Genomic DNA, 27,814 nt, shown 5'->3' with positions numbered 1-27,814 from the left:
ACAGTGCTCTTTCCTGCTCCAACCAGCCTCAATCTCAAGCTGAAAAATATCAAGATCCCAGAAAGTGAGGGGTAAGTGACTCATGATACATGTCAGTATCACAGAAATAAGAGAAAAATAAAATGATGCTTTAAGATATAACACTAGTGTGGACATAACTTTAAAAATAATACTTTTAATGGATATCTCAAAGGTTTTTCAAGACATGGGCCACAGGTGTTACCCCGGGTCAGAGCAGTTGTCCGACAGCTCTCACATGCAGTCATGCAAAATCCTAAATAACATTGCCAATCTCTATGTGGTGCTTCACAGAGGACTACCTTGCACCTTCAGTGATGTTCTTGTTCTATATCTTTGGAAGTTCTGGTCCTGAGAAGTTTGTCTCAGTAAGTATAATCTGATTACAATCAAAATAAAAGGACCAGGGATATTTTCCGGAGAGTAAGAGAACCCATGATCTGATATTGAAATTCAGAAGGGAAATCACAGTGAAAGTACTCTTGGCTTCTGACTCCTTTTTGTGTATGAGGGCTTTTTCAAAGGTGGTTACCAGCTGCATTCCCTGCCCAGTTCTGACATTGTGACCGGTGGCATGCATTGCCGAGGCTGTAGCTGGGTGTGATCTGTAGCGGGAAAGAGTTAACACAGAGCAGAAGGACACATCATAACTGAACATATTCAGGCTGGAGTGTCCTCACTAGGGCCCAGGGGCAGTCACCTCTGTACTGGTGGCTTCATCTTCATTTTGTATTGAGCTAGATGTCCTCATGTTGACTCTATCACTAAGGCCTCTAGTGACACTCTCATAGGATGGTGGGAAAGATGTGGCAGATGCAGTTTCAGATTTGTCTGGGAGTACACAGTTTTCATTTGCTGTGAATGCAACAAAGCCTTCATCTGGGAGTGATGCAGCCTCCTCCTCAGCTCTGGGCACATGTGGGGTGTTGGAGAGTGCCATGGAGCGGTGCAGCACATAGCTCCGATAGGCCTTTTGAATGACAGTGGCTGAAATGTCTTCTTGCTTCCATCGGAGAGTGGTTGCTATTGGTTCATAGGATGATTTTGAAAGATTAGTTGCCATAAACTTCTCCTCCATATTTGCCTTCAGAGAATCCAAGTCCCCGGACTCTCCTAGGACATTCTTGGTGAAAGCAAAAAGGATGTCCAAGCAGTGGATCTTATCTCCAGGGACCAAAGGCAGGTCCATCTGGATCAGTATATTTCGATTGGGTTTTGGGATTCTCAGGGGACCAGAGAGAGTGTCTGCAAAGTCTGAGAGAGCAGAAAAGGTAATAAACTGAGTGGCCTCTGGGTCAAACTTCTCCCAGGTCTCATAGAACATGTCAAAGTCGTCCTCACTCAGGGGCTCGGTGCTCTCCTCCGTGGCCACGTTGAAGTTCTCCAGAATCACTGCAATGTACATGTTGACCACGATGAGGAAGGAGATAATGATGTAAGTGGTGAAGAAGATGATGCCCACGGCTGGGCTCCCACAGTCCCCTCTGGTGCCATTGCTGTTGGGCAGATTGGGGTCACAGTAGGGGGGCCCCGTGTTGAGGATGGGGCTGAGGAGGCCATCCCAGCCGGCTGACGTGGTGATCTGGAAGAGGCACAGCATGCTGTTGGCGAAGGTCTGGAAGTTGAACATGTCGTCGATGCCAGCCTCCCACCTCACATGGGGAAAGCTGGACATGCCGAAGATGGAGTAGATGAACATGACAAGGAAGAGCAGTAGCCCGATGTTGAAGAGGGCGGGCAGGGACATCATGAGGGCAAAAAGTAGTGTGCGGATCCCCTTGGCCGCTCGGATCAGTCTGAGGATGCGGCCTATTCGGGCCAGGCGGATGACTCGGAAGAGTGTCGGGGAGAAGTAATTTTGAAGTGACTTAAGAATTGCAGAAAAAACCAGGCCTTTAAAAGAAGGGGGAAATTATCTAATTAGTATCTCCAGCTGTGAGACCTGACAAAGTTGGCTGTGATGGCACTCTGCTTTGCTTGGCATGGACCGCCACTTGGGCATCCATATTTGAGGACTCTGGGCCCTCGGAGCCTGGCACGGTAGGTAGCACAAAGTAGGGGCTCAGTAAACGCCCATTGCATAAGTCCTCTCTTCCTCATCAGTCTTACCCTTCCTACCATGTTATCTTGCCTCCACCCAGAACATCCTCTTGGTCAACCTCCACAGTCAAAAACTTATCTTCTGCAGCCAAGTTCAGCCGAAAGTGATTGCAGTTTATTCCACAGGCCCACAGTCTTTGGCCTGTTTTTATGACACAGACTCTGCTCCTTCCTGATACTGCAGCCTTTGGGTCATGCCCTTTCCTTCTCTCTGGTTCTGTGCTCTGTGAAGGCCAGGACTCCCTGTGATTCCTCTCCCTACCTCCTACTGTGAAGATTGATTCTGTTTCTGGCACCCGGTCCCATGGCTAATTGTATGGAGTCTGGTGTTAATTACAAGGGGGCCTGAGGAGTTGGGCAACTGGCTGACAGCTAAAGTAGAATGGCTTTGAATGGCCAGCTGTCTGCACAATGGCTTAATTTGTTTTTGTTTCTGTTTTTTTTTTTTTTTTTTTTTTTGGTTCCAGCTGCGTTTGAACTTTATGTTAGGGCCTGGAGATAGGTTTTCTTTGGGGGTCAGTTACTGCCCCCAACTCCAACTATGAACAAAGTTGGAAATATAAAGAATGTATATGTGCCTCTATGTGCTGTCTAATTTGAAGATGTTTGAAGCTTGGTCTTGGGGACCTGGGGACCCCTATTTGTACCAAAGGCCTCCACCAAAGTTGAGGCAAGGCCTTTAGGTAAGAGAGGTTCAACATCTCACAGGAAAAATGGTGAGGGATGTAGCAGCAAGCTCTCGCTCCTTGCCGGGTTCCTTGGGCCCTCTCCCCTAACCTGCCCTTTGTCGTTGTGCACATGGGTCACAATATTGCGTTGGAAAGAGGAAGAAAGTATAACGGGACTTGGGAAATAATTATAATTTTGGATTATAAAATCTTTGTGGAAGACCTTTTGTGAAATTCCGTTTTAATTAGGACATGTTCCCATAGTGTAGGGTACATTATTTGTCTATATACTCTGGTAAAATTTTCTGCCAGACAACTGGTCTACAGCATATTTTAATTTGCTCCAGGATCTTATTTTAAGGGAGAATGGTGTTACTTGTATTTTAAGGGCGAATGAGTGTACTTGTAACAGTTAGATACCCAATTGCCTCTTGCTGGTGAGAAGGAAGAAAGGGAGGTAAGGAGAGAAGGCAGAAAGATTGATATGTGGGTTTTTCTACTTATTTTCCAGCTCTATAAGGGATTCCTGCCCCAGCGGATGGTGCTACCCTGTAAGTTACAGGAACTGGTAGTTCAGATATCCCCATCACAGAACTAAGTACTTGGCTATGTTTTATTTCTATATTACTGATACATAAACAAGCTCCCTTCTTTAATATAAAATCAAAATAGCCTTTGGAATCTTTCACTTTGGAAGACAAACAAAACAAAACAAAAAGAAAACAACTAACCAACCAACCAACAAAAACTCCTATTATGCTAAGTGAGATAAGCCAGACACAGAAGGACAAAAACGACATGATCGCATTTATATAAGGAATCTAAAATAGTCAAACTCATGGGAGCAGAGAATAGAATGGTGGTTTCCAGGAGCTGGGAGGAGGGGAAATTGGGGAGGTACTTGTCAAAGTGTACAAACTTTCAGTTATGTGACATGAATAAATCCTAGAGCTCTACTTATAGCATAGTGCCTGTAGTTAGCAATACCGTGTTGTCTACTTAAAAATTTGCTGACAGGATAAATCTTAAGTGTTCCTAGCACCCAATAAATAAATAAATAGGCAGGAGGAAATATTTGGAGGTTATGGACATGTTTCTGGCATTGATGGTGGTGATGGTTTCATGGGTGTATACTTATCCCCAAACTCATAAAGTTGTGTACATTAAACATGTACAGTTTTTTCCATGTCAATCATACCTCAATAAAGTATTAGAAAACAGAGCAGCAATATCAAAACAAAACAGGAACAAAAACAAACTGAAATCCCCAGAAATACATGCAACCAAAGGCTGTGTTTCAGCACGAAGGTGGGGAGGTTGACGAATGCTGCCAAGTTGTGTTTAGATACTCTCAGCTCTTGGTAGTAAATCAGTGGGAAATTAAATCTACAGCTATGCCCCGACATGAAAAGTAAGCAGGTCAGGATATAACCAATCAATATACATTGATAATGCCAGGTGAAGCTGGTGAGCTGTGATTTGGCCTTTATAGGGTCAAACTTCACCTAAACCATAAGTCCAGGGACAGTCTTTTGGCTGTTGGTGACAGGCAGCAAGTTCATTAGGAGATCAGAGCCTGGTCTAAATTCAGCTTCACCCCTTGGAAACTCTGTGACCCTGCATAATATTCTTGATCTCTGAATCTCAATTTTAAATGTATAAAATGAGGATAATAACACCTGCTTAACAGGGCAGCTGTGAACATTCATGGAGCCCAGCTCAGCGCTCAGAACTTAGTATTCAATCATGGCAGTTCCATTCCCCATGTTAGCCTCTAACTCTAGTAATTTTTTCTGAACACCACTGGGCCCAAAATACTGGACCTGTCATTCAACAACACCCAGACTGGGCCTTAAGGGTTTTAATTTCTTGCCATTGATATCTTGACTTTTCTATCACTGATGTTCCCTAATAGAACAGTTGTGTAGAGATTTAATTCCAGACCCTAGACTTGAGAATCTCCTTTGAACAATCTCCTCCCAGTCTTTCCTCACTTTGATGGCAACCCACCTCCTTTTCCAGAACGTATTTTAAGACTCACCTCACATTACACCACCCGCCCCCTGCTTTCAAGACCATAAAAGCAAGGTCTGCTGGAGGCTCCATCATCTTACAGTCTGAGGTTCTCAGGAGGAATGATTATTCCCTGTCAGCCCCTGAGGTTCTGGCCATGGGCTGTGCACACAGTAGGCACCTGAAAACACTTCATGTGAGCTTAGAGAAGATCAATAGAACCTCTTCATTTCACTGAGACAGTAGCCCAAGGCATTTAAAACTTTCTGCTCTTGGAAAGCCACAAATACAGGGTTCTTCTAACATAAACATGTATTTCAAAAAGTTCGTTGGTTATTTCCTTGGTTTTAGAAGAGTATCCCAAAGACCCCCAAGCAGAGGTGGGGCTTCCCCACCACCTGACTGCCCACTTACTCGCAATGGAGAGAACCACGACAATGAAGTCAAACACATTCCAGCCATTGGTGAAGTAGTACTGCCTCAAAGCGAACATCTTCATGACACATTCGCCCGTGAAGACAGCCACAAAGAACTGGTTGATTTTACCCAGAATTTTCGTCTTTTCTTCACTCTGGTCATCAGTCTCCACCATCATGGTGATCATGTTGAGGCAGATGAGGACCATGATGGTGATGTCAAAAGCTTGTCTGGTCACAATGTCAAAGACAAAACCCTGGAACTTGTTCTGAGAAAACAGGAGATAGTGGCATCAGGGCCTTTGGGCCAACACAAACCAGGCATCTGTATTATCCATAGATGAGTTTTGTCTCCATCACACTCCACATCTGAACAGAAGCCAAATACTATCCTTATCTCTTCCAAAATTTCACTTTTAGTTGACTCTACCTCATTGCCCCAGTTCAAGTCCTTAATACCTCTCCTGGCCCTTTGATGTCACCAGGCCCTTCCTTTGTCCTGGTCTGTGCCCTTGCCTCTATTTGCAATGCCCTCCCGGTCCCCTCTCTTGGCTGCCTAAATTCCAACAGTCTTGAGTAATTCATCTGTTTTAAGCTCTACTTACTGCATGGAGCTTCACTTAGTCATGTGACACCACACTGCCCTGTCCCTTTGGGGCTCCCACTTTTCAGTCAGCCTTGAGTTCTAGTATTTCATATCTGCGTCTCTTCTTCTCTACTAGACAATGAGCTCTTTGAGGACAAGGGCTATACCTTCCTTAACTTTGTTTCCCTGTAGTGCCCTGCACATTGCAAGAGTTCAAGAGCTGCTTGAAATATTAATTTGAGCTACTTTGCTGAGAGTAAAGTCAAGTACAAAGGGGAAACTTATTCTTGGAAATGTTCCCTCTACTCCTGGTGCTATGCAAATGCCTAAGCAAATACAGGTATAGGGCATGGGGTCAAGTGTTAGTTGTTTGCATCTTGGAAGGAATATCCAAAGTGGCCTGGATAACCAAGAGATCATTTACATCTGGTTATTTTTATGGTGTCTTTAAAAAGCTCTTAGTGTGATCCTCTCTTGTTTTCCATGCTGTGAACATCTTACTGCTCTGTGAGTCCTTGATCTCAACCCCATTCCCCACTCTTTGACCTCCCAAACCTTCCTCTGACCTCTATGGAGCTCACCTGCCTTGATCTGCACGTATATGCCCCTATTCAAAGGCTGCCATTCTCCCCTACCCCATGTACCTCAGAGGTCGGGTCTGGGGTTCTCCTTGTTCACCACTGACGCTTCCATACCATTGTTCTTCCTGTGTCTTGTAAAACCCCTTCTTGCTTTGTAGCTTTGCCACCTAGCTTTGTCACCTCCTCATTACTGTCACTTGCCAACCTCTTGGTCCCTCTGCCTCATTACTGATGGGTGAGGAGGCTCTTGGCCATATTTGCCCACTTTTGGCCACATTTGCCCACTCTTGGCTATTATCCTAGGCAACATTAATGTCCATATGCATTACTGTTTGTCTCTTGGTTTATTGCACAAATCTCTAATTACCTAGTTTCTCCTAACTTAAAGCAGAATCTTCCAGAAACTTACATCTCCCTCCAGCTACCATCTTAGATCTCTGCCCACCTTCAGAGCAAAATTTCTTGAAAGAGTTGTGACAATCACTGTCCCTCATTTACTCCTCAGCCCACGTCAACAGAGTTTTTGCCTCTATCCTGACACTGAGATGGTTCCCACTAAGATCATGAATGACTTCCCATAATATTAGAACTAAGGACACTTGTCTGACATTGCCTAGTACCCCCTCTACCTTGAAATGTTGCTCTCTTGGTTTCCACCATGGCTTACATTTCTGCTTCTTTTCTTGCCATTTGTGATGCTCTTTTATAGTCTACTTGACCCAACTTTTAGACATCAGAGCTCTTCAAGTCTCAGTCTTGAGCATCCTTCACTCTTCACCCCATTTTTTCTCCCTTGACAATTTCTCCAGCCAGGAGTTAATATATATGTGCAAATTTGGCCAATTGTTTGCCTCTGTCACTGAACTGTAATCTCCATAAGAGTAGGAACTTTGTCTGTCTTGCTCACTGCTCTAACCCTGGTGTCTGCATAGTGCCTGGTTGCAAAAGATGCTCTACAAATTGGTAAATGAGTGGAAGACAGAATGGGCAGCTCTGAGTTAACCATAGCTCAAATAAAAATTTAAAGTCACCCTTTATTTGACTAAATTCAATTCTGTACCAAGGGTACATACTGAATGTATGGGATGTGTGGCCTCTGCATGAGTGGCTGTGAGAGAGGAAAAGAAGAACCTGCCTGATCCCTGCCAGGGAGCCCACGGGAGCTGCACAGCAGGCAGAGGGGGAAGTACTGTGATGAGGCTGATCCTTGCCTTCTGCTTCATGGTGGAGATGGGTTCCTTTCCTGTTGGGTTAGAGCAAAGAACCAGATCCAAGTGGCCTTGGCTCAGGGCAGAACTGCTGGCTCACATCTTTCCTGGAGTGGGAGGGGGATTGCTGAGCCACTAATCCCTTCCATTTCATCACTGAAAATGGTGAAAGAATACAGGCCCATTCAAGGTCACATGATTTCTAATTAAACACAGCAGGCAACAGCATCGCTAAGTGGCTGGGTGTGAAGTTTGCCCTGGATATTGTGACTTGCTAGCTGCTCTTGGCTTAGCCCATAGTCAGGGATCATACCTTTGCAACCCTTGGTGCTCTCAGAGATGATGAAGTGGGTGATTGATGATGTGATAATCTCTAGAACCTATTATATTTCTATAAAGCGGAGTATATGAGACTTGCTTTTATTGATTTCTGTAGCAGGGAATGTTAAAGAATAAAATTTTCCAGTCTTGTTGAATCCTTAGCTTTTGCTATGGAAGAAACAAGATTTAGAGCCTGAGCATCATCAGAGGTGAGAGGAGGTGTGGGGGGCTCCTGTGTGGTAAGCTCTGTCATGAAATGGCACCCATGCACTGACGGGGCAGAAGTCCTGTGTCAGTGCTTTGCTGGTATGACCAGCTTGAGCTTTGGGGCTCCTAAGGGGAGAAGGTGGACATTCCAGGGCCAATAATCTGGCCAAAAGCAAGCTGGGCCTGGGAAGAAGGTCTTAGTTGGGAGTGGGAATTTCCTTTTTCCTTGGATTTCTTTCTTGGTTCTAGACTTTGAAGAGGTAAGATGATCAGGCTTGTGCCACTGGGCATGTGGGTGTCAAAGATGTTGCCTGTCATATGGATGCTGATCAGGAGCTAGGATTGTCCAAGACATATGGGTCCTGGAGAGCAGCCATCTGCAGTTGGTGCTTGGACTCTGCTTCATGCTGGTTTCTCTGTTGGCATCCCTGTGACTTCAAAGTCTTGTTTAAATGTTCTAGCCTTGCCTCAGCGATGCTAAATTAGGGAACAAAGGAAAGAGTGTTTACTTTGCTTGGGCCAGAATATTAAGGGGAGAGCCACGTTCCTCCACTAAGGCCAGCATAAGGTTGAGAGTGAATTAGTAATCCACTTCCCTTCCATTCAAAGGATAGAGAATCTCAGGAATAGGGTTGGTTGTGAGGTTTCACTTCCCTCCACATGTGGAGAACTCCCCCATTGCCATCCTGGGAGGATCCTGGTTGCAGCTTAATTAGGAGAAATGGTGATTTTGTTGCAGGTCTTTCTGGCTGACCATCAACTCTGTCTCCCACTCTTATTTACTGCCTGAAATTTCAACATTAGGGTCCTGCCTTTGTAGGTAGATGCCTCTCCAGGGTCCCTTTTTAAAATATGATTTATCTTGTCGTAAGAATGTTGTCTTCCTTGAGGGGAGGAAGCTTTCTTTGGCAGCCTATGGGGTTGGGTGATGAGAGGGAAGAAGCTGGGATGTCAAAGAGAGATTGAGTAGTATGTAGGGTAAGGTGCCAAAAACCTTCTTGATTTTGCCAAGGGTTGCCCCTAGCATACACTTCTTTGGTATCTGGTTCAAATGTGGATTCAACCTTACTCCAGCCACCAGTAAAGGCCAGTGTGGACTCGGCTGCTTGCTTCTCAGTAAGTCTTAGGGTCTTCCTCTCATTACCCATGACTTGAATGTAGTTGGGACTCAGCCTTTCACCTAATTTTAATTTTGAGCCTGCTCCTCCCCATTGAACTTGTTGATGGAGGGATACTCAATGAGCCTAAGGACTTTTGCTCAGGCTCACTCAGATCCAGTTATCTTGATCATATGGGGGGTCTAGGAAGAAAGATCTGTCCCTACAGAGGTCTGAACCTCCTATCACTCCCCACTCCCCACTGTAACACTTCTTATCAGAATCTAGACTAGTAATAAATTCATGACCACTATTTCAAAATAAAGTGTCAAAAGTCATCACTTTTTTTCTCTTGTAAATGTTTTTGACTTTGTTCTGACAAAATTTGAAGTAAATTATACAAATCCTATACCTTGATTTAAAAAATCTAATACCTTGGCTAACAGAATTCAAGTCTCTATAATTCATTTAGGGAAAGGCTTGTTCCTTTGTTAAAGGTCCTTTGGACTTTGCCCTTGTGTGGGGAAGGGCTAATGAAATTGTGCCACGAGCAATACCTGTGATTTTCTTCACAAATGCTGCATCTTAGCCACAGAAAGTTTATGTAAAGGGACACGGGGCCAATTCCATTCACTGGAGTGGATGACTTGGAAATTCTTTGAAGAGGATCAGCAAAAATATCTGACACATCAACATCTTCACCCACAAACCTGGTCATCCATTCCCAAAAAAGTGCTATCTTGAGGCCTCTCAGAGGCTTGATGTTTTCTATCTTCTGGTAGAGGGCTGAGAAGAACTTAGGTGATATCATGTGTGGTGTGGGTAGTGTATTTAATGGAGATCTTGAGATCTTTATGAAAAAAGGAGTGAAACTAGAGTCTGGCCCTAATTTTTGACCACTCTTTAAACCCAAGTGGGATAACTTTTGGTTCCTATTGGGCCACTCGACCATGACCATGTCTGCATCTTGGATCCTGGCGGGGGAGTTGAGTTGTGGTCATTTCCTCTCTATACCTGTAGGCATGGGGTAGAATATAGGGTGACACTGGAGAGCCACTGTGAACCTAGACCATGATACATAACCACACAAGTTTAATCCCTGGGTTCTAACTACCCTTACTGTCACTTAGCTTAATCTGCCTCCAATCCTATGCTTGAACTCTAAAACTGTTGGAGAAACTCAGTGCTCCCCCAAACAGATTCATTTCAAATAGCTGTAAAAGGTACGTTTACTTCAGAAGACCAGAGTTGCTTCTTTTGGACTTCTCATTCCTTGGGCCTAGGAACTCTCATCACCCTCATCCCAATGTCAACCCAGATCTTCTCCTCCCTAAACAGCACTCCCTCAAACCCCTGCCTGACACAGGCATAGACTGTCATGTTGGATTCACAGACAGGCTGTGCTAGAGGAAAACTCTGGGGCTTACCAGGGGCCGTGGGATGGGCTTCTGGGGCTTCTTGGAGCCCAGCTTCTTCATGGCATTGTAGTACTTCTTCTGCTCCTCTGTCATGAAGATGTCCTGGCCCCCTAAGTGCAGAGAGGGCCACACTGTTACTAAAGCAAGAGGAACCCCCGACGGATACCAAAATCAGAACAGGCAGGTGAGAAAGGATCATATCAACCTTCTCCCCTCCTCTGCAGATAGACACACCAAGCCCAGCATCAAGGAGTGTCTTGCCACAACCAGTGTCAGAACGGTGGGAATCAGTTCCATTGCCGACTCCTGCCTGGGTCTCTAAAGCAAAGCCAGTTTCTGTTTTCCAGGGATCCAGAGATACTGCCTGGATAGAGGGTGGGGAGGGTTGGGAAACAGGACTCAATGAGACGGTACATGTTGGTTCAAATCTGAGTCTTGGATCTAGCCTGTTCATGCCAGTAAAATTCTTTGGGCTTCTAGAGTCACAGTCTCTCCCAGGGGGCAAGAGATTTCCTGAGGACCTCGAAGCAAAGACTCTGGGACAGAAGCCCTCAAATCTTTTCTGAAGAGGAGGAGATGAGGACAATTACTGCCTTATCCTTGGGTCCTTGGTCTCAGAGGGACCTCTGGTTCTCTTGAGGCCCGGCCAGTCACACTGCCCTCTGCCGTTATAGTGCCAGAAACTGCACCACCAAAGATGTCTTCCACACTTAGAATTGGGTATTAGTTTTTCTTTAGGGGCCCTTTGGATTTCCTTCATTCAAGTTCTCACCTTTAACTTCCTGACATAATTTGAAAGCCACCCATTTTAATAACATGTTTATGGAAGTCAGTCCCTGCAAATGCTGGGAAAGTGGGCTGAGATCTGTGGAATTTGAGAGGAGATCTGAGAAGATCTGTGGACACAAAGGGCTTCCCTGGAGGACCATCTTTATGGGAAGAGAGAAGGAAAGGGCAAGAGCAGTAGGTAGGTGAGCTCCGGGTGAGGTCATGCTGAAAACTCTGACCAAGGATTCAGTAGATGCAGTTTCTCAGTGACCCCAGCCTGATCACTGGCTCATCTCCCTCCATTACCTAATATCTCCCTCTGTAATCTGTCTCTTGGTCTCAGTTTTCTCATCTGTAAAATGGAAGAAATGACTGCTGAATAATCTCAAACCTCCCCAGGGTACTGATTACACTGATCAACACTGTCTTGTCCCAGACCTATCCTACCCTCTTCTTATGCCCAGAACCCTGAGCAAGGATTTCCTGTAAGTGGGGTGCCTGCCCCACTATGTATATATTTTAAATTAGTAAGAGCATCTGGTGCTCTTGAGGCCCTGCCAGTCACACTGCCCTCTGCTGTTACAGTGCTGGAAACTGCACCACTAAAGATGTCTTATGCTCAGTCCTAACCTCAGTGCTCTTTGTTCAGGGTTTTGTTTACCCCTCACCACAATCCAGAGAGTAGGTATTACTAGCCCCATTGAATGAATGAAAAAAACTGAGACTCAGAGAGGTTTAAAATATTGCCAGCATGAGCCATCCACAAGTAGTTGAGTCAGGAATGCAAACACAGGTTTGTATGTGCTCTGTGACTTATCTATGTAGCCCCTTTTCTCTCTGGATCTCAGTTACGCAAATCTAGAACAGCGCCTATCTACCTCAGGGTTATGGAGGGCATTAAATGAAAGGATAATAGGAAAGTACTTTATACCTTTATTGCCCTGATATTTTCTTATAAACATCAGAGGTTATCTGAGATTTGATTCCTATTAATCAGAGTCAGTACCCTTGGAGGCACAAGCCTTCCTCCCCATCCCAAGGAGGGTTGGGATTCTGCCAGTGCTGGGCCATGGCCTTTCCTGAGGTGCCCTGACTCAGTCCTTTGTGGGAATCAGATCCCCCAACAGGTCAGCACGTTCTGAATCCCTTTCTTTCCCTGCTTGTATTCTCCCAGGGCTCACCTGGAAGACATCTAATACACCCAGTTCCAGTTGGGAAGACCGAGGTCCCTTTGGGATGTGAACCCTGAGTGAGGATGTCAGGGGGGCATTGCTGACAGAGAGAAATGCAGCTCTTCCAGCAACAGCAATCACAGGGCAAGGGTTAGCACTGATATTAAAGTGATGGGCTGTGAGTAGTGTGGCTTTTGTCAGGAGGCCAGAGCTGACCAGGGAACAGGAAATATAAAGCTTACCACTACAGCAGAAACCAGAAACCCCTGAGCCCCACTTATCTTTTTTTTCTGTTGATTGAAGTTGTCAATTATGACCCCAACAAAGAGATTCAGTGTGAAGAAGCCTCCGAAAATGATGAAGATGACGAAGTACAAATACATGTACACGTTGTCCTCCCACTTGGGTTGCATGTTGACCTGTGACCACACAAGGGAGAGTGGGAAGGAGGGCGGATGTCTTAGTTCAGGTTCAGTCTGAAAGCCAAGCCTGAGACAGGGACCTGGGTGCAGGTGATTTATCTGGGAGGTGATCCAAGGAAGCAGGAATGAGGGAGTGGGGGAGAATAAGTGGGAACAGGAGAAGAGCCTGTGAAGAGGATGTTGTTAAGCAGGGCATCATTGTGGGCAACTGGAGCGCAATCCTACTGGGGTCCTCTGAGTAACTGTGTAGAGCACATGCAGGATTGTATCACCAAGGGACAGGGAAGCTGGAGTATTTATCCTGAGACTCCCAAAACTTATTGGTAAGTGTTGCCCCTGGGGACATTAAATCCTTGGTCCTTGGGGGAGGAGTTGCTGAACAAGCTCCTAAGCCCTGAAGTCTTCAAACAGAGAATCAGAAGTGCAGCCTGCAGGTGAAATCAGAAGTGGGCTAAGGGAAAAGGTGGCAGGGAATGGACAGTGCCTGCCGGACGGGGTCCTTGCCCAACCCCGCCACTGTCTCCCCAGCCTGGCCTTGGTTTTTGTTTTTTTTTTTTTTTTTTTTTTGAGACGGAGTCTCGCTCTCTTACCCAGGCTGGAGTGCAGTGAAGTGATCTGGGTTCACTGCAACCTCTGCCTCCTGGGTTCAAGAGATTCTCCTGCCTCAGCCTCCCAAGCAGCTGGGATGCCAGGTTATTTTCTTTCATATTTTAGTAGAGACGGGGTTTCCCCGTGTTGCCCAGGCTGGTCCCCTGAGCTCAGCCAATCTGCCCACCTCTGCCTCCCAAAGTGTTAGGATTACAGGCATGAGCCACTGCGCCCAACCCAGCCTGGATTTTATGATAGTTCCTGAGATTCTATCTCATTCCTCCCAATGTCCCTTGATTATTGCCACTACCCTGGCTTTGCTCCCACCCCTGTCCAGGGAGTGGCTCACATGAACTGTCTCTTAGAGGTTATCTGATGCTTTCCTCAAAGGTGAGCAGAGGAAGACCTCGAGAAGCCTCAGGAGTGTAGATGAAAAGGGGACAGGCTCAGTGGCTGAAACACCCAACAGAGAGCCAGCTGGACACTGCTTCAAGGAGGGACAGTGTGAGGTTGCTTTGTGATCACCTCTTCCAGTACCAGGGTCATCTTCATTTCATTTCAAAAGCAGACTGAACTGATATGGGTAGGACTCACAGAGGGGAAGGCTGTAGGGACAGTGGGCTGAGACTCACCTCCCGGGAATCGACAGCTGCATACATAATGTCCATCCAGCCTTTAAAGGTTGCCTGGAGACAAGGAGCAGAGACCACTCAGTGTCTGCCCATCCATTTACACTGGACCTTTCCCAAGCCATGGTGGCCCAGTGAGAGAGGGCAGAGTCCTGAGTTGGAAAGGGCTTGGGCAGAAAGAATGAAAGCAAAGGTTCCTTTGGGTTACTTGACTAATCTCATACGATGATTTAAAGTAATTCCACATGTGGCTGTTAAGAATAGAGTAGCATTAAAGACACAGAGCCTTTCAGAATGTAGTATGGACTGAGGACTGAGTGTCTAGGTGTCTGGTTCTAGTGCCAACTGCTACAATGCTGCTCTGTGCACTTGCCTAAGGTTTCCCCTCTCAGGGCTGCCATTTTCTCAACCACTTTCCCACCATATGCACATGATATAAGAATTGTGTATCTTTCAGACGGAGAAGTTGAGAATAGAAGACTTCCACATTCCTGCCTTCAGCTTTAGCATTCTTGAGGTCTAGAAATTGGATGTGCCTTCCAGCATGTTCAGAGCGTGCAAGACATCTTAGGTCTTACACTCCTAGGCCTGTTACAGCACTTGATGAGTCTGTTTTGATTCACTTATTAGTCTGTTTCTCTCATACAGCATCAGTGTCCAAGGCCAGTTCTGACTGTATCTCCCAGGGCTGAGTAGTACCATGCCTGGCATACCAGAGATACTCGAAGATTATTTGTTGAATAAATGCAAGAACCAATGGTGGAATGTAGACACTCAAGAGTAACTGCATGACAAATGTATGAGTAACTGTATTAACACTTGAATGAACAGAGGACTGAATGAACAGGTGGATGAAGGCAAGAAATGAACGATTGAATGGATGATGAAAGAAAGAAAGATACGGCGAATGTGTTTGACTGTCATCATCACTGACATTATCTATCATTACGATAGACCTAATTAGACATAATTTATTACCATTTAGGAAATGATGTGAAGACTGAACATACGGCTATGCCCTATTTTGTACAGGTACTGTGTTTTAAGTCACCACCTGATACAATCCCATGGCAGGCCCATCCCTTTAAACTATTCTACTAGCCCACACTTGTGTAATTGCACCACTGTGAGATCGTATTCACTAGGAAGGCCCTCTAGCCTCATGGTGTAGTCTGTAGGAATAGAGAATGACCTCAGTTCACCCTGAGTTCTACTCCTTGCAAAGGCCCCACATAGCATCTTCTGGGAACTCAGACTCTCCATTTTATTGAGCAGCCAAAGCAAGAGATATGGTTGATCTCATGGTTGACTCACCACCTGCAGAAGTGCAAGGTAACCCATTGCAACGTTATCAAAGTTGACTTTCACATTGACCCAGAAGAAGCTGCCGGTGGAGTTTTGAATCTTGCAGTCAGACTTGTTATTCACAATTGACAAAGGTACAAGAGAAAACTCTCCATCGGTATAGTTGATGCACCTCCAAAACTTCCCTGCGAAGAGGTTCACACCCATGATGCTGAAGATGAGCCAGAAGATGAGGCAGACAAGGAGGACGTTCATGATGGATGGGATGGCGCCCACCAGGGCATCCACCACCACCTAGTGGGAGATAGAGAAGGATCTGGAACCCCCAATGCCCCACCCTCTCTGCTGGATTCTATCTCTTTCTATTCTCATTCAGTCTGCTTCATGAGCCAGTGGCCTGTGGAAGCAGCAAGAGAAGTGGGTTAATTAGTGCAATAATTCAGACTCAGAAGACTGAGAGACACTGGGCAGCTGAAGATGGATTTAGACCTTCTTCCTTTAACCTCATTCAGGGTGGGTTGCAGTGAGAAGATGGATGAGTTTACAAGCATATTCCACTCATTTAGAAGTGTGAGTATGTGTGTATTGTACTTGCACATACAGACTTCTAGAACCTTGACTTATTCTCTTTAAATACCACACATAAAACACAAACACAATTTAAATACAATTTAAAGTATGCTTTGGTTAAGAACTAGTGAAAACCTAAATCCATATTCACAAAATAGCTCATTTGTAAATAAGCAAATGAGGATCTATTAGATACAAAATAAAATAAATTTCAAACTATTTCAATCTTCAGGTCTTATTGTTTGTAAAGGCACAAGTTATTTTCAAAAGCCCACTTTTGTTTTTGAAGCTATGATGACTACTTCCAGCCAATGATACTGGAGCAAAGCAAAACCTTACTTTCTACTGGGGAGCCTTTTGTAATTATGAGGAAGAGGTGGCTGTCAATCAGCAGTCTCTAAAACAAGGCTCGGGCTGTGAGCATTCCGTCCTGATGGAGGCAATTAGGGCAAAGTGGAGGCTGACACAGGTGGATAAAAAAGGGGTGGATGGAAGGGGAAAATCCACAGGACCTGATGATTGCATTAAGTTGGAGAGAAGAAGCATTCCAGTGGGTGGCAGCTGAGGTACTGAGCTGATGATGTCACTACGTTTAAATGGAGTATTAGAGGAAAGACTCATTTGTCATGGAAAGACGGAGAACTTGGGATGTTCTGGAGATGTTGGCAATAAGAGGCAGAGTTGAGTGACTGAGAGAATAGATGCTTGTGGAGCAATAATTCAGGATCATTTCACTAAGAGGAAAGGGGGTGAGGTCTGGGTCCTGGTGGCTGTGATATTTATGGGTGACTAGGGAAGAGGGGCCCACAAAAGGACTTGAAAGAGAACTAAGAGAGTTAGGACATGCAGCACCACCAAAGTCAGAGCAGGAAGTGAAGACTCAGAGCCTACCTTTGGACGTGGGGCCCCGGAGCTCAGGGTTCGTGGGATGGAGGGCATAAAGGGGGAAGGGTTACCAAAAGCTGCAGATCAGAGAAGTTTTTTGTTTGTTTGTTTGTTTGTTTTTTGAGATGGAGTCTCACTCTGTCACCCAGGCTGGAGTGCAATGGCACAATCTCGGCTCACTGTAACCTCTGCCTCCCGGGTTCAAGCGATTCTCCTGCCTCAGCCTCCTGAGTAGTTGGGATTACAGGCACACACTACCATGCCCGGCTAATTTTTGTACTTTTAGTAGAGACGGGGTTTCACCATGTTGGCCAGGGTGGTTTTGAACTCCTAACCTCAGGTGATCTGTCCGCCTCAGCCTCCCAAAGTGGTGGGATTACAGGCATGAGCCACCGCACCTGGCCAGATGAGAGCAGTTTTGAGATCAGACTTACCCGCATGCCTTCAAATCGAGACAGAGCCCGCAGTGGCCGCAGAGCACGAAGGGTTCGAAGGGCTTTGATGGGAGCCACTTCAGAATATTCCAGAATCTTCGCTGTGAGACTTGTCAGTGAGATCTGAGTGCAGCAGAGGGCAGAAACATCACTCTAGGTTTGCAGAAGGGCAGTCCTGGTGGAAGAAGACAGGAGCTCCCTGCCCAGCCTCCCATCCCTACACATCTAAGCCATCATCCTAGCTCCCACCTTATTCGGAACTCCAATGAGAGGTCTGGAAAGAGTTCTGTCTCTTCCCTTTTATTAAAAATTTTATTCACCACTCTCTTAAACAATCTGGGCAGGAAAATCTCAGTCTCAAACATCACCAACCTCTGGTATGTAGGTGGCCAAGCTTCCAGTGTATTAAATCAACTCTTCCTTTTCCCTCTAGGGGCAGCAGTCAGGCCTCAACAACCTTGAAACTGATTTTCAGAGACTTGGAGACATGATGTTCCCTCTTAGGGGCTATGCTGAGAGTCTACTCTGAGGAATATAGTAGTCTCAATTATATTTGCTCAAAGAAGTGGGGTGGAAAGAATAGTGGCTTGGGTGGGGTCTAATTCCCTCTTGACCCCTGATTTTTTGTGACCTCGGGTTAGTGCCCGGTTAGTCCAGGATACTTTCACCCTTTGCAAAATGAAAAAGTCAGACTAAAAGAATTCCAAAGTTCTGATAGCTCTGTAGTTCTTCAAAAAGTTTCTGGTATGGGTCCATGAGATCTAGCTTCAATTGATATCTAAGATATAATGACTGACTTGTGAACTCCTTTTGGTCTGTCAGTTTTCTTTAAGTGGCGATCCAAAGACTGCAAAGGACAGAAAATTACATGAAAAAGTTCCCCTGCTAGGAACTTTGAAGGTGCCAGGGAGATGTCATAGATATGGGCTATGACCCCGTGCTGTGAGATCTTAGCCACGCCACGGATGGTGGGCTGAATTCAGACTCAGCTTATCCTGGCAGTTAGGCGGGATGCACACAGGGGCTTCAGAAAAGAAGAGCTTTATACTTGAGTGACAGGGCCCCAAGCAACGCCCATTCTTTTGATGAATGGCTTATTCCACCAGGACAAATAACTGGAATGGAAGGGACCTCCTTCCTTCATTCATGTAAGGCTCCAGACACTAGCAGGTGAAACCCAGCTGCCTGGGTGCCTAAGGGCAGGGAGGTTTGGGGCCAGTTCCATGCTGAACCCTATTCAGTCTTTTGCTCAGCCCCCTGGGAAGTCTGCCTCACATGGATAATCTGCAGCTGGGGCAGACAGGTGCTGGTGCCTCTCCAGCAAAGTCTGTCCACCCAAGCCCACCTCCATTCTCACTGTTCAACCCACTAGCCTCCCACGTGGTCTCCAGGCCCTAGTACTGCATCCATGCATCTATTCTCCACCGCAAATCTGATTATGATCATGTCTTTCTCTAACTCTCAAACTTCACTAGTACTTTATCACCCTCAGGATAAGCTCCATACTCTGTAGCCTGTGTCATATGGTCACAACCTACTTTTCCAGTCATATTTCACCCACACATCTACTCAAATCAAATTGTTCCCTGAGCATACATGTGTCTGTGCCTTTGTTCAGGGTCAAGTTTTAGCTAAGATGGGCCTTCCCCAGTCCTCTCACAGCTTCTTTCTCCTGCTCATTTCTATGCCCCACATCTAATGCCACCTACCATAGGAAGCCTTCTCAACCACCCCACCCCAAGAGTGGAAGAAGGCTCATGTCTCTGTGTCTCCAAGATACTAATTGCCCCCAGCAGTGCTCAACACATTCACCCTTATAATACATTTATTTTCGTGTGTGTGTCTTGTCTGCTGAAAGACTAAAGTGTAAGATCCTGGAGATAGTGAGTACTTATTCTGTGCTTCTGTGTCTTCCAGAGCACTTCATAAGGCAATCCTGTATTCAATAGTTATAAATAGATGTTTGACAAATGGAAGAAAAATAGGAGCATTGGGATGGCTAGAAGGAAGGAAAGAAGGAAGTACAGCTGGATGAAAAGTTGAAGGGTAATTGCACAGAGGGATGAATTAAAGGATACAATGATAAATAGGATAGATTTAATGTATAACATGAATAGTATAGTTAATAATAGCATATTGTTTTCAATATTTTTGCTTACTGAGTAATTATAGCTGCTCTTGCCACAGGGGGAGAAATGGGTAACTATGTGAGATGATGGATATGTTAATATGTTCCACTATAGTAACCATTTTACTATATATATGTCTTATAACATCATTTTGTATCCCTTAAATATTGATATGGTTTGGCTGTGTCCCCATCCAAATCTTATCTTGAATTCCCACGTGTTGTGGGAGGGGAGGGACTCAGTGGGAGGTAAGTGAATCATGGGAGCAGGTCTTTCCCATGCTGTTCTCATGATAGCAAATAAGTTTCATGAGATGTGACGGTATTATAAGGGGGAGTTTCCCTGCCCAACCTCTCTCTTTGCCTGCTGCCATCCACGTAAGATGTGACTTGCACCTCCTTGCCTTCCACCATGATTGTGAAGCTTCCCCAGCCACGTGAAGCTGTAAGTCCAATTAAACCTCTTTCTTTTATAAATTGCCCAGTCTTAGGTATGTCTTTATCAGCAGCATGAAAATAGACTAATACAAATACATACAATAAAATGTATTAAAAAATTTTTAAAATATAACAGATACAAAAAGATGGATAGGATAGATAGTTGAATGGAAGTTTGGAAGAAACAAAGAAGAAAGGAAAAATTATGAAAGCAGGGAATAGTGAATGGATAGATGAGATAGGTGGATAAGAGAAGGATGGATGGCTGGGTAAAATGACTGATGCATAAATGGAAAGATGGGGAGTTGGACAGAATAGATGAATGAAATAAATTAGTGAATGACTGGAAGGTTGATAGAATGGATGAATGGATGATGAATGGAAGTGAAAGGGATGAATGAATAGATAAGTGGAAGAAAGGAAGAATATATGGATAGGTTGAAACAAGAATGGAAAGATGGAAGAATGAGTGGATAGAAGGATGAGTGAGTAGAAGGATGCTTGGATGGAAGATGCATGAATGAGTGAGCAGAATGTTAGATGATTGGACAGTTGTATAGAAGAATTAATCAAAAGATAGAAAGATATAAGGGTTAAGGATGATGAATAGACAGAAGGAAGTTTAGAATAAATGGGCAGAAGAGAAGAGGGAAAGAAGAATGGGAATGGATGGATGGAAGGGGAGAACTGATGGAGATGTACAGCTGGAAGGAATAGAGATGGATGGATGGCCGGGTGCGGTGGCTCAAGCCTGTAATCCCAGCACTTTGGGAGGCCGAGACAGGCGGATCACGAGGTCAGGAGATCGAGACCATCCTGGCTAACACGGTGAAACCCCGTCTCTACTAAAAAATACAAAAAGCTAGCCAGACGAGGTGGCGGGCACCTGTAGTCCCAGCTACTCAGGAGGCTGAGGCAGGAGAATGGCGTAAACCCGGGAGGTGGAGCTTGCAGTGAGCTGAGATCCGGCCACTGCACTCCAGCCAGGGCGACAGAGCGAGACTCTGTCTCAAAAATAATGGATGGATGTTTGGGAGGAAGGAAAAAGGAAGACTGAATGGTTGGATACGAAAGGAGAAATGTATGGAAGGAAGGATGGATGGTTGGAAGGAAGAATCAGTAGGAAGATGGATAAAATGAGTGCGTGACCGTTTAAGGTGATTAGAACTGAGACTGGTGACATCAACATAAGCAGGAGTGACTGTGCCCCAAAGGAGTGGGACACAGAAATAAATAATTTTCCTTTCATTTATGAATAATTATTTTATATGCACAGGATTATCATCCATGACTGAGATTTCAGGTCTCACAACTAATCCTTGTAGTACAGTGGCCTGAAGCTGCTAGGGCATCAGGGAAGAAGAGAACTGAATGCACAGGCCTGCTGTGGAGGACCTGCCAGCACAGGAGGCTGGACAGAATGTTCCGTGCTGGACCTCATCCAGCTTCAGGAGGCAAGCACCAAATACAGACACATTTCCTGACACCTCTGCTGGGCAGACCTTGCTGCTGGCAGCTGCTGTAGTGGGGCAGGCAGAGACCAACACAGCACATGCCTCACCCTGCTTGCAGAAACCCTCAGCTATGCGGCAGTGAACACATAACTTAGGTAACCATGCAGCAAAGCAAAGAAGGTAGGGGCCTCGACAGTGATACAGCAATGAAGTGGTTAAGATGAGGAAGAGATGATGTTGAGGAATCACATGTGTGATGTGTGAGAAGCACACAGTCAATTCCCTAATGCATGGGCTACTGGCCACAGGTTACTATGAGTGTGAACATATGAACTCCAGCTCATTACCTCTCCAAAAGGGCCCTCTATTCTTTTCAGTGCCACTGGGGAGGAGGCAGCAGTATAAGCTCAGTGGTTCTTAGCCATGGCTATGCCTTGGAAATGCCTGGGAGCATGTATAAAATACAGATGCCTGGGCCCCACCCAAGACCAATAAGATCAGAATCTCTGGGGTAGTGGTATTCGCTCACTGCATATTTCAGAGCTCCTCAGGGATTCTAAAGAGCAGCCAGGTGTGAGGACCACAGAGCAGTAGGTGGGAAGATCCTCTGTGCTCACAGTTCATGGCTCCCCGAGGTCCAGAAGCCCCATCTGTGGATGCAGGGCCATAAGACCTCTGAGAGCTGCGTGTGTCATCTCACTTTGGATGTAAAAATGCAGAGGATTGCAGGGATCTTTCTGAATGGAGACCTAATAACTCACCTAACAGTCACTATTGGGTCATAGTCATGTATTGCCTGGACTTTACCACTCATGGGTGTCAGGGCTATTCTCAGACTCCTCACTAAATTGCTCAAAGCTTTTCTTTGGAGTAGCCCTTGAGGGCCAGGTCTCTGAGCTTCCTTTGCACTAGCTGTAGCCAGGAGTCAGAGGGCAGGACCCCAAATCCCACGTGTTCCCACTGAACCACTCACATTCACAATGAGGAAGTCCAGCCAGCACCAGGCATTGGTGAAGTACTTTTTGAAGCCATAGGCCACCCACTTAAGCAGCATCTCGAACACAAAGATAAAGGTGAAGACCCTGTCAGTGTATTCCAGCAAAGCTTTCACCGTGGGCTTCTGGTCCAGGTAATAGTCTTCAAAGGCCTGGAAGGAAGAAAGGATGCAGAATGGCAGTCTGCCTGGACCCACAGCACTGGCACCCAGACTGATAGGGAAGGACCCAGCCAGCCCTGACCACAGTCCCTGGAAGGGGATTTGGTAGTCAACTTGCCAGTAACATTTTGTTTGCTGTGGGGAGGTAAAGTGGGATAGTGGAGGAGGTACTGTGAGATACAAAGCATGACTTCTTCAGGGCCAGTGGGGACACACAGCCCTGCTGATAATTGCAGGGATGCTGAATGCAAGGGAGAAAGAAAACCTTCTCAAATTGGATTTTGGAAGTGAACCAAAGGGATGCTAACAGTGACTTTGTTTAAAAATAAAACCATCAACGGATGTTCACAGGCAGTTTACAAAATGAAAGTAAGAATCGCCAACACACCTCTGAAAAAGAATGTTCTATCTCACTGGTAATCAAGGAAATTCAAATTAAAAGAAGATGCTGTTTTTATTTTATCAGACTGGTGGAGATGGAAAAGAATGGGGGACAGGCTAGGATGCTGTGGCTGTGGGGAGCTGCCACTCTTACAAGTGACCGGCGGGAGTGAAAACCTGACCAGTCCTGTGTGAAGCCAAATTGGCAATGTGACTCAAAGGTTTCAGGAACCCAGCAATTCCTCCTTCAAGCACTAATCCTAAGGACACTGGAGGCTGTTGGCGCCCACCCAGGTCCTCTTTAAGGGGCCAGTGCCCCTATCCTTCATCTGCTGGGAATGTCGGCTGCTAATAGTTCATGGATGCAGACACCCCCTTTTCCTGATGGCTTTGCTGAGCTGGAGGGAACTGTCCACCTTGGGAAATGCTTATCCTCCCCGCATCAGCCAGGGACACTGACAGGGGGGTTTACAAGGCTGTCTCCTTTGCCTCAAGGTGGGACAGCTCTGTGGTGCCCTTTGTGCTTCAGCGCTTTCCATGGGATCAGCTGAAGCTGGATTTCAACTGAACCCATATCTTTTCTTAGCTTCTGATTCTGTGTCTAGGACCAGGACTAAGACAGGAGATTATCCAACATCTCTAAGGGAGTACACATAGGGAATATTCAATGTGTATTAGAAGTAAACATAGGGATTGATTGAATAAGTTATAAAAGAATATGTTGTAGCCGTTAAATGAGGTAATATGAGAATATTTACTGAGAAAATTTACTGAGGTTTTAGCATGCATATATGTGGTTTTATTTTTGTAATATGTGTATATTTTATGCATAAGCAAGATGAGAAGGAGGTATACCAGCATGTTTTCAAAGTGAGCTTCTCTTTGAGTGATGGGGAAATGGATGATTTTTTTTTCTTTACCTTTTTCTATAATTTCCAAGTATTTTTTTGGTACTTTGTCAGATGAAAATGCATGTTATTTTTAAAAGGTACTCAAAGTGAAAGCCTAAAGAGGGCTAAATTTGGTGCCAGCCTGTTCAGTCCTATGGGGAAGAAGATGGGAGGGAAGGGAGAGCAGCAGGGGGGCGGGCTGGGCTGGAGCAATGTTGCAGGTCTGAGCTTCCTCCTGGGAATGTGGGGGGTGGACAGAGGTGTGAGGAGAAGGGGGTTAGAGAGAGAAGGGAGGGAGCAAGGGAGAGCAGAGAGGTGAAATGAGGAGAGAAGGCCCACAAGCCAATGAGGTAGTGAGGAGAGCACCTGGCCAACAGCACATGTGGTTATATTTTAATCCAGAAGGACTGGAAGGAAAGGAACGTAGGTGTGGAGAAAGCACTGCCCAGCCCCCTCTTGCCCCTACAATTTGGCCTCTACATTGTGCTAAGGTCCGTGTGGACAATCACCACCCTGTGCCAGGGCACTGGGCATCTGCAGCTGCTGTCACACCCTCCCCCCTGCACCCAAGATGGCAGACCAGTCCCTGCCCCAAAACTCTCTTCTCCCTTGGCTTTGCGTCATTGCCACCCTAGTTTTCCTCCCACCTCTCAGATACTGCCTTGTCCCACACCTGTGCTCCTCCCTAAGGCTGAGGCCATGCACCGAGCAGTTTTGTCACCCTTCCTGGGCAATCTGGCATTTAGATGGAGGCCCAGATATTTAGTAGGTTGTTTTTAGAGAGTAAATGACACATGGGGCACAAGATGAGAGAAAACACTGCAGCCATGAATCAGAAGAGTGGGGCTGTAGTCCCAGCCCTTCAACAAATTAGCTGCGAACCTGGACTCTATTCTCAGCTCTTCAACTCATGACCTGAAGCCCCTCATGCCTTTGGGCTTCAACTTCCTCATCTAGAAAATGCAAACAACTGAGGATGTTAAGTCTCTTCCTGTGTCTATGTCTACCTTGGTCTATTGGCGGAGTAGTTGAGATTGTATAAGGAGCCTAAGCCACAGTACAGAGAGAACCTTCCTTCTTTGCTCTACAAAGCCCAGTATTCAGCCAGGGCCTTAGAGATGTGTCCCAACTCTGAATCTCTGTTCCCATAAGGTCTTGTTATTCAACGCATGGGTCACTGAGGGCAGTGCAAGCATCACTTGGGAGCTTGTTGGAAATGCAAACTCTCAGGCCCTGCCACAGATCTATGGAATGAGAATCTGCATTTGAACAAGCTCCTGGGAGATTAAATTTTGAGAAATGCTATCGTAATGATTTTCTGTGAGCTTTAAAGGAGTAATTAGTAGCATTTGAAAGTGGTTTGATAAGGAAATATAGTCCTTTTTGTACTGTAGGCCTTGAAAGAAGGCCGTGGGTTGGGGAGGTCAGAGGGTAAGAAGCCAGGGGCTTTGGGATTAAGTAAGGGAAAAGCTGGGTTTTGCTACTGACGAGTTGGGTGACCTTGGACAAGTCTTAAACATTTTGAGTGTCAGTTTCCCCATCTATACAGTGGGATGCATACACTCACTCACTCAAATGCTTGCAGCCGGGTGTGGCAGGCCATGGCATGGGCACCTTGAACACCTCCCATGCCCTGCTGCTAAGAGGGACCCTCGCCCTGGGCTGCAGCTCTTCTTCTAGTGACAGGCTGGGGACTTTCAGCTCAGTAGTCAGGAGAACCCACCAATGCAGCTCCAGGGCCTTTGGATTGTAGGAGATTCCTATCTGGAGGATTTGGAGGCGGGGACTGTGCCTCCCCTTACCAGAGATCCACTGCTGAGCAGGATCATGAAGATGATGAAGCTCTCAAACCAGCTGTGCTCCACAATACGGTAGCAAGTCTTGCGCACCTGCCAGCCCATGTCCCATGGACTCTTGGTGGTATCCACTTTGCAGCAGGGACAGTGGCGAATGCATCCTGTGGGGAGAGGTGACTGATGGTGGGTGATGGCCACTGGGCAAAGGGGATAATTTCTGCTCCTGCTGCAGAGAAACCTTTCTGCTAGGAAACCCACTTGTCATCCCCTTGGAAAAGAATTATTTCCTGGAATATGGGAGAAGAGGGGTCCCTTCCAGGCAGTCCCACAATCCAGACCTGCAGGTGTTCCTCTCCATCATCAGTCTTGCCCACTCTGATATTTTTCCTAGCCATATCCTTCTTACAGATGACACCAGTGGTCCCTATTCTTCTGCCCACCTATACCTAGAAAACAGACAAGCTACAGGATATGAGCCTCGGGGTGCCTGACGGGGATATGCTCCAAGCCCAAGCTGAACTGAGGGCCACAGCATGGCTGGGATGGGGATTAGGTCCAGTCCAGCCCAGCCCAGCCCAGCCCAGGGTCAAATAAAACTATTAATAGAAACTCAAGTGTTGAAAACATTTTTTCTATGTATTTTTAGAAAGCATTGAGGCCACAATTCCCTTCATAGAATGGACTCTTGATTCATTCATTGCACAAATGTTTATTGAGAATGTAATGTGTCTCACTGTTCTAAACACTGAGAAGAAAGATGACTAAGACACTGGTTCTGCTTTTGAGAGCTAAACAAAAGATTGAGGGAAGCAGATACATCATGGCCCTCTTCTGGGTCCTTCATCATCCAAATCAAGAGTTTTCGGTGGTGTTTATGGTGGTGACTACCTTTCCCCCTTTCAACTCAAGAGGTCTGGTTTAGAACTGAGGGAGGGGTTTTTGAGGGTAACGAGGAAGGCCCACGTCTCTACGTGGTGTCTGATAGTGCATGAGATGCAGATACCATGGCCAGGCTGCTGCCAGTTGGGGCATGTGTGTCTGATGCTGGCGCCCTCAGGCCTGGGAGTGAGGCAGCAAGTGGGCACAGCTTGTTTGTCTTCTGTGGAAACCAGGCCAGGGCCCTGGACCCAGAGGTGCCCAGGTGAGTGTTTGCTCAGCTGGATTCTGGCCCTAATTAACATCAGTGTGAGGGGGCCTGTGGCTGTCCCTTTACCTTCTGTGAAGCAGTCATCTGGCTCTTCTAGGTCATCCGCCAGCTCAGGGATCTTCCTCAGGATCTCCTCAGGATCTGGGCAGTCCACCGTGCTGCCCTCAGAGGAGCTTGTGTCGTCCACTCCCTGCAGGGGAGAAGCCCAGGGCAGTGAACTCGTCTCTCCACAGGGCCCCGGGGAATTGCACACGGTCACTGCAGGTTCAACTGCACCCGTGTTTGGTGCCTCGCCAGCTGAGGCCTGGAACACTGCTGTTCTCCCTGGAGCCCCAGAGGCTTAGCTGTGTGAGACTGTGAACCTTTGGGCCCCTGATGGAGTGCTGGCAATGGCCCGAGACACCGTAATTACACCCATAACGACTCTCAGCGTTCACTGGGCTTGAATATTTAATCATGGAGTGATGCTGCAGGGCCTGTTGCCCTCCTGGCAGCTCTAGCCCTATAATGTCTCCAGATGAATTCAATTAGGAGTTGAAACTGCTCTCATATTAGTAAACCTGATAGCTTGGCTAATGGACTCAAATGGTGGGGTGGGTCCCCATCTGTCGCTGTCAGGCCCCTCCTGCCTAGCCAAGGTCATGGACAAGAAAACAAAAACAAAAAACCAACACCCAGAAGTTGTGTACTGAAGACATTGAGTAGGGACAACTAGCTAGGGGTGTCCTTGGAACATTTGGGAAGAAGCATGACATCCACGTGCACAATGTGACAGCCCTCACCCAGTGGGAACCAAGCGGCTTCTGTTCACCCACAGCCCCCAAATGCCGTCTCAGCCCTCCCTCTTATCTTACCCTGCTGTGGTCAGCCTTGCCTAGGGCACACAGCCAGTAGCTGACATTCTTCAAGCTGAAGGGCTTGATAACTTTGGGGATGAATTATGTCTTCCTTATCTCTGTTGAGCCCAGTGCCTGTCACATAGTCAGCACTCAGCAGCTAGGTGTCAAATTAAATTCTT

The 27,814-nt window shown here is 46.2% G+C and overlaps 1 protein-coding gene and 1 long non-coding RNA gene across 4 annotated transcripts in view; one reads left to right on the top strand and one right to left on the bottom strand.

The window, feature by feature from the left end:
* Positions 1–697: 697 nt before the first annotated feature.
* Positions 698–27,814, bottom strand: part of SCN10A (sodium voltage-gated channel alpha subunit 10) — a 95,794-nt gene continuing 68,677 nt past the window's right edge. For all 3 annotated transcript variants that reach the window (XM_023231614.1, XM_023231615.1, XM_023231616.1), the window contains 10 exons: positions 26,863–26,986; positions 25,656–25,810; positions 22,400–22,573; positions 17,407–17,529; positions 15,527–15,811; positions 14,216–14,269; positions 12,855–12,992; positions 10,643–10,747; positions 5,214–5,484; positions 698–1,911 (listed from right to left, as the gene is read on the bottom strand). In XM_023231614.1, the coding sequence (XP_023087382.1) occupies positions 698–1,911; positions 5,214–5,484; positions 10,643–10,747; positions 12,855–12,992; positions 14,216–14,269; positions 15,527–15,811; positions 17,407–17,529; positions 22,400–22,573; positions 25,656–25,810; positions 26,863–26,986 (2,643 nt within the window). The remainder of the gene's footprint in view (positions 1,912–5,213; positions 5,485–10,642; positions 10,748–12,854; positions 12,993–14,215; positions 14,270–15,526; positions 15,812–17,406; positions 17,530–22,399; positions 22,574–25,655; positions 25,811–26,862; positions 26,987–27,814) is intronic.
* LOC113224929 overlaps positions 19,924–27,814 on the top strand; it is a 29,216-nt gene continuing 21,325 nt past the window's right edge. Inside the window, exon 1 of the long non-coding RNA XR_003309566.1 lies at positions 19,924–19,979. This is a non-coding gene — a long non-coding RNA (uncharacterized LOC113224929). The remainder of the gene's footprint in view (positions 19,980–27,814) is intronic.

The sequence above is a fragment of the Piliocolobus tephrosceles genome, chromosome 2, assembly GCF_002776525.5.
Source record: "Piliocolobus tephrosceles isolate RC106 chromosome 2, ASM277652v3, whole genome shotgun sequence".
NCBI lineage: Eukaryota > Metazoa > Chordata > Mammalia > Primates > Cercopithecidae > Piliocolobus > Piliocolobus tephrosceles.
The sequence above is the reverse complement of the archived record's forward strand: the minus strand, read 5'-3'. Positions and strand labels throughout refer to the sequence as shown.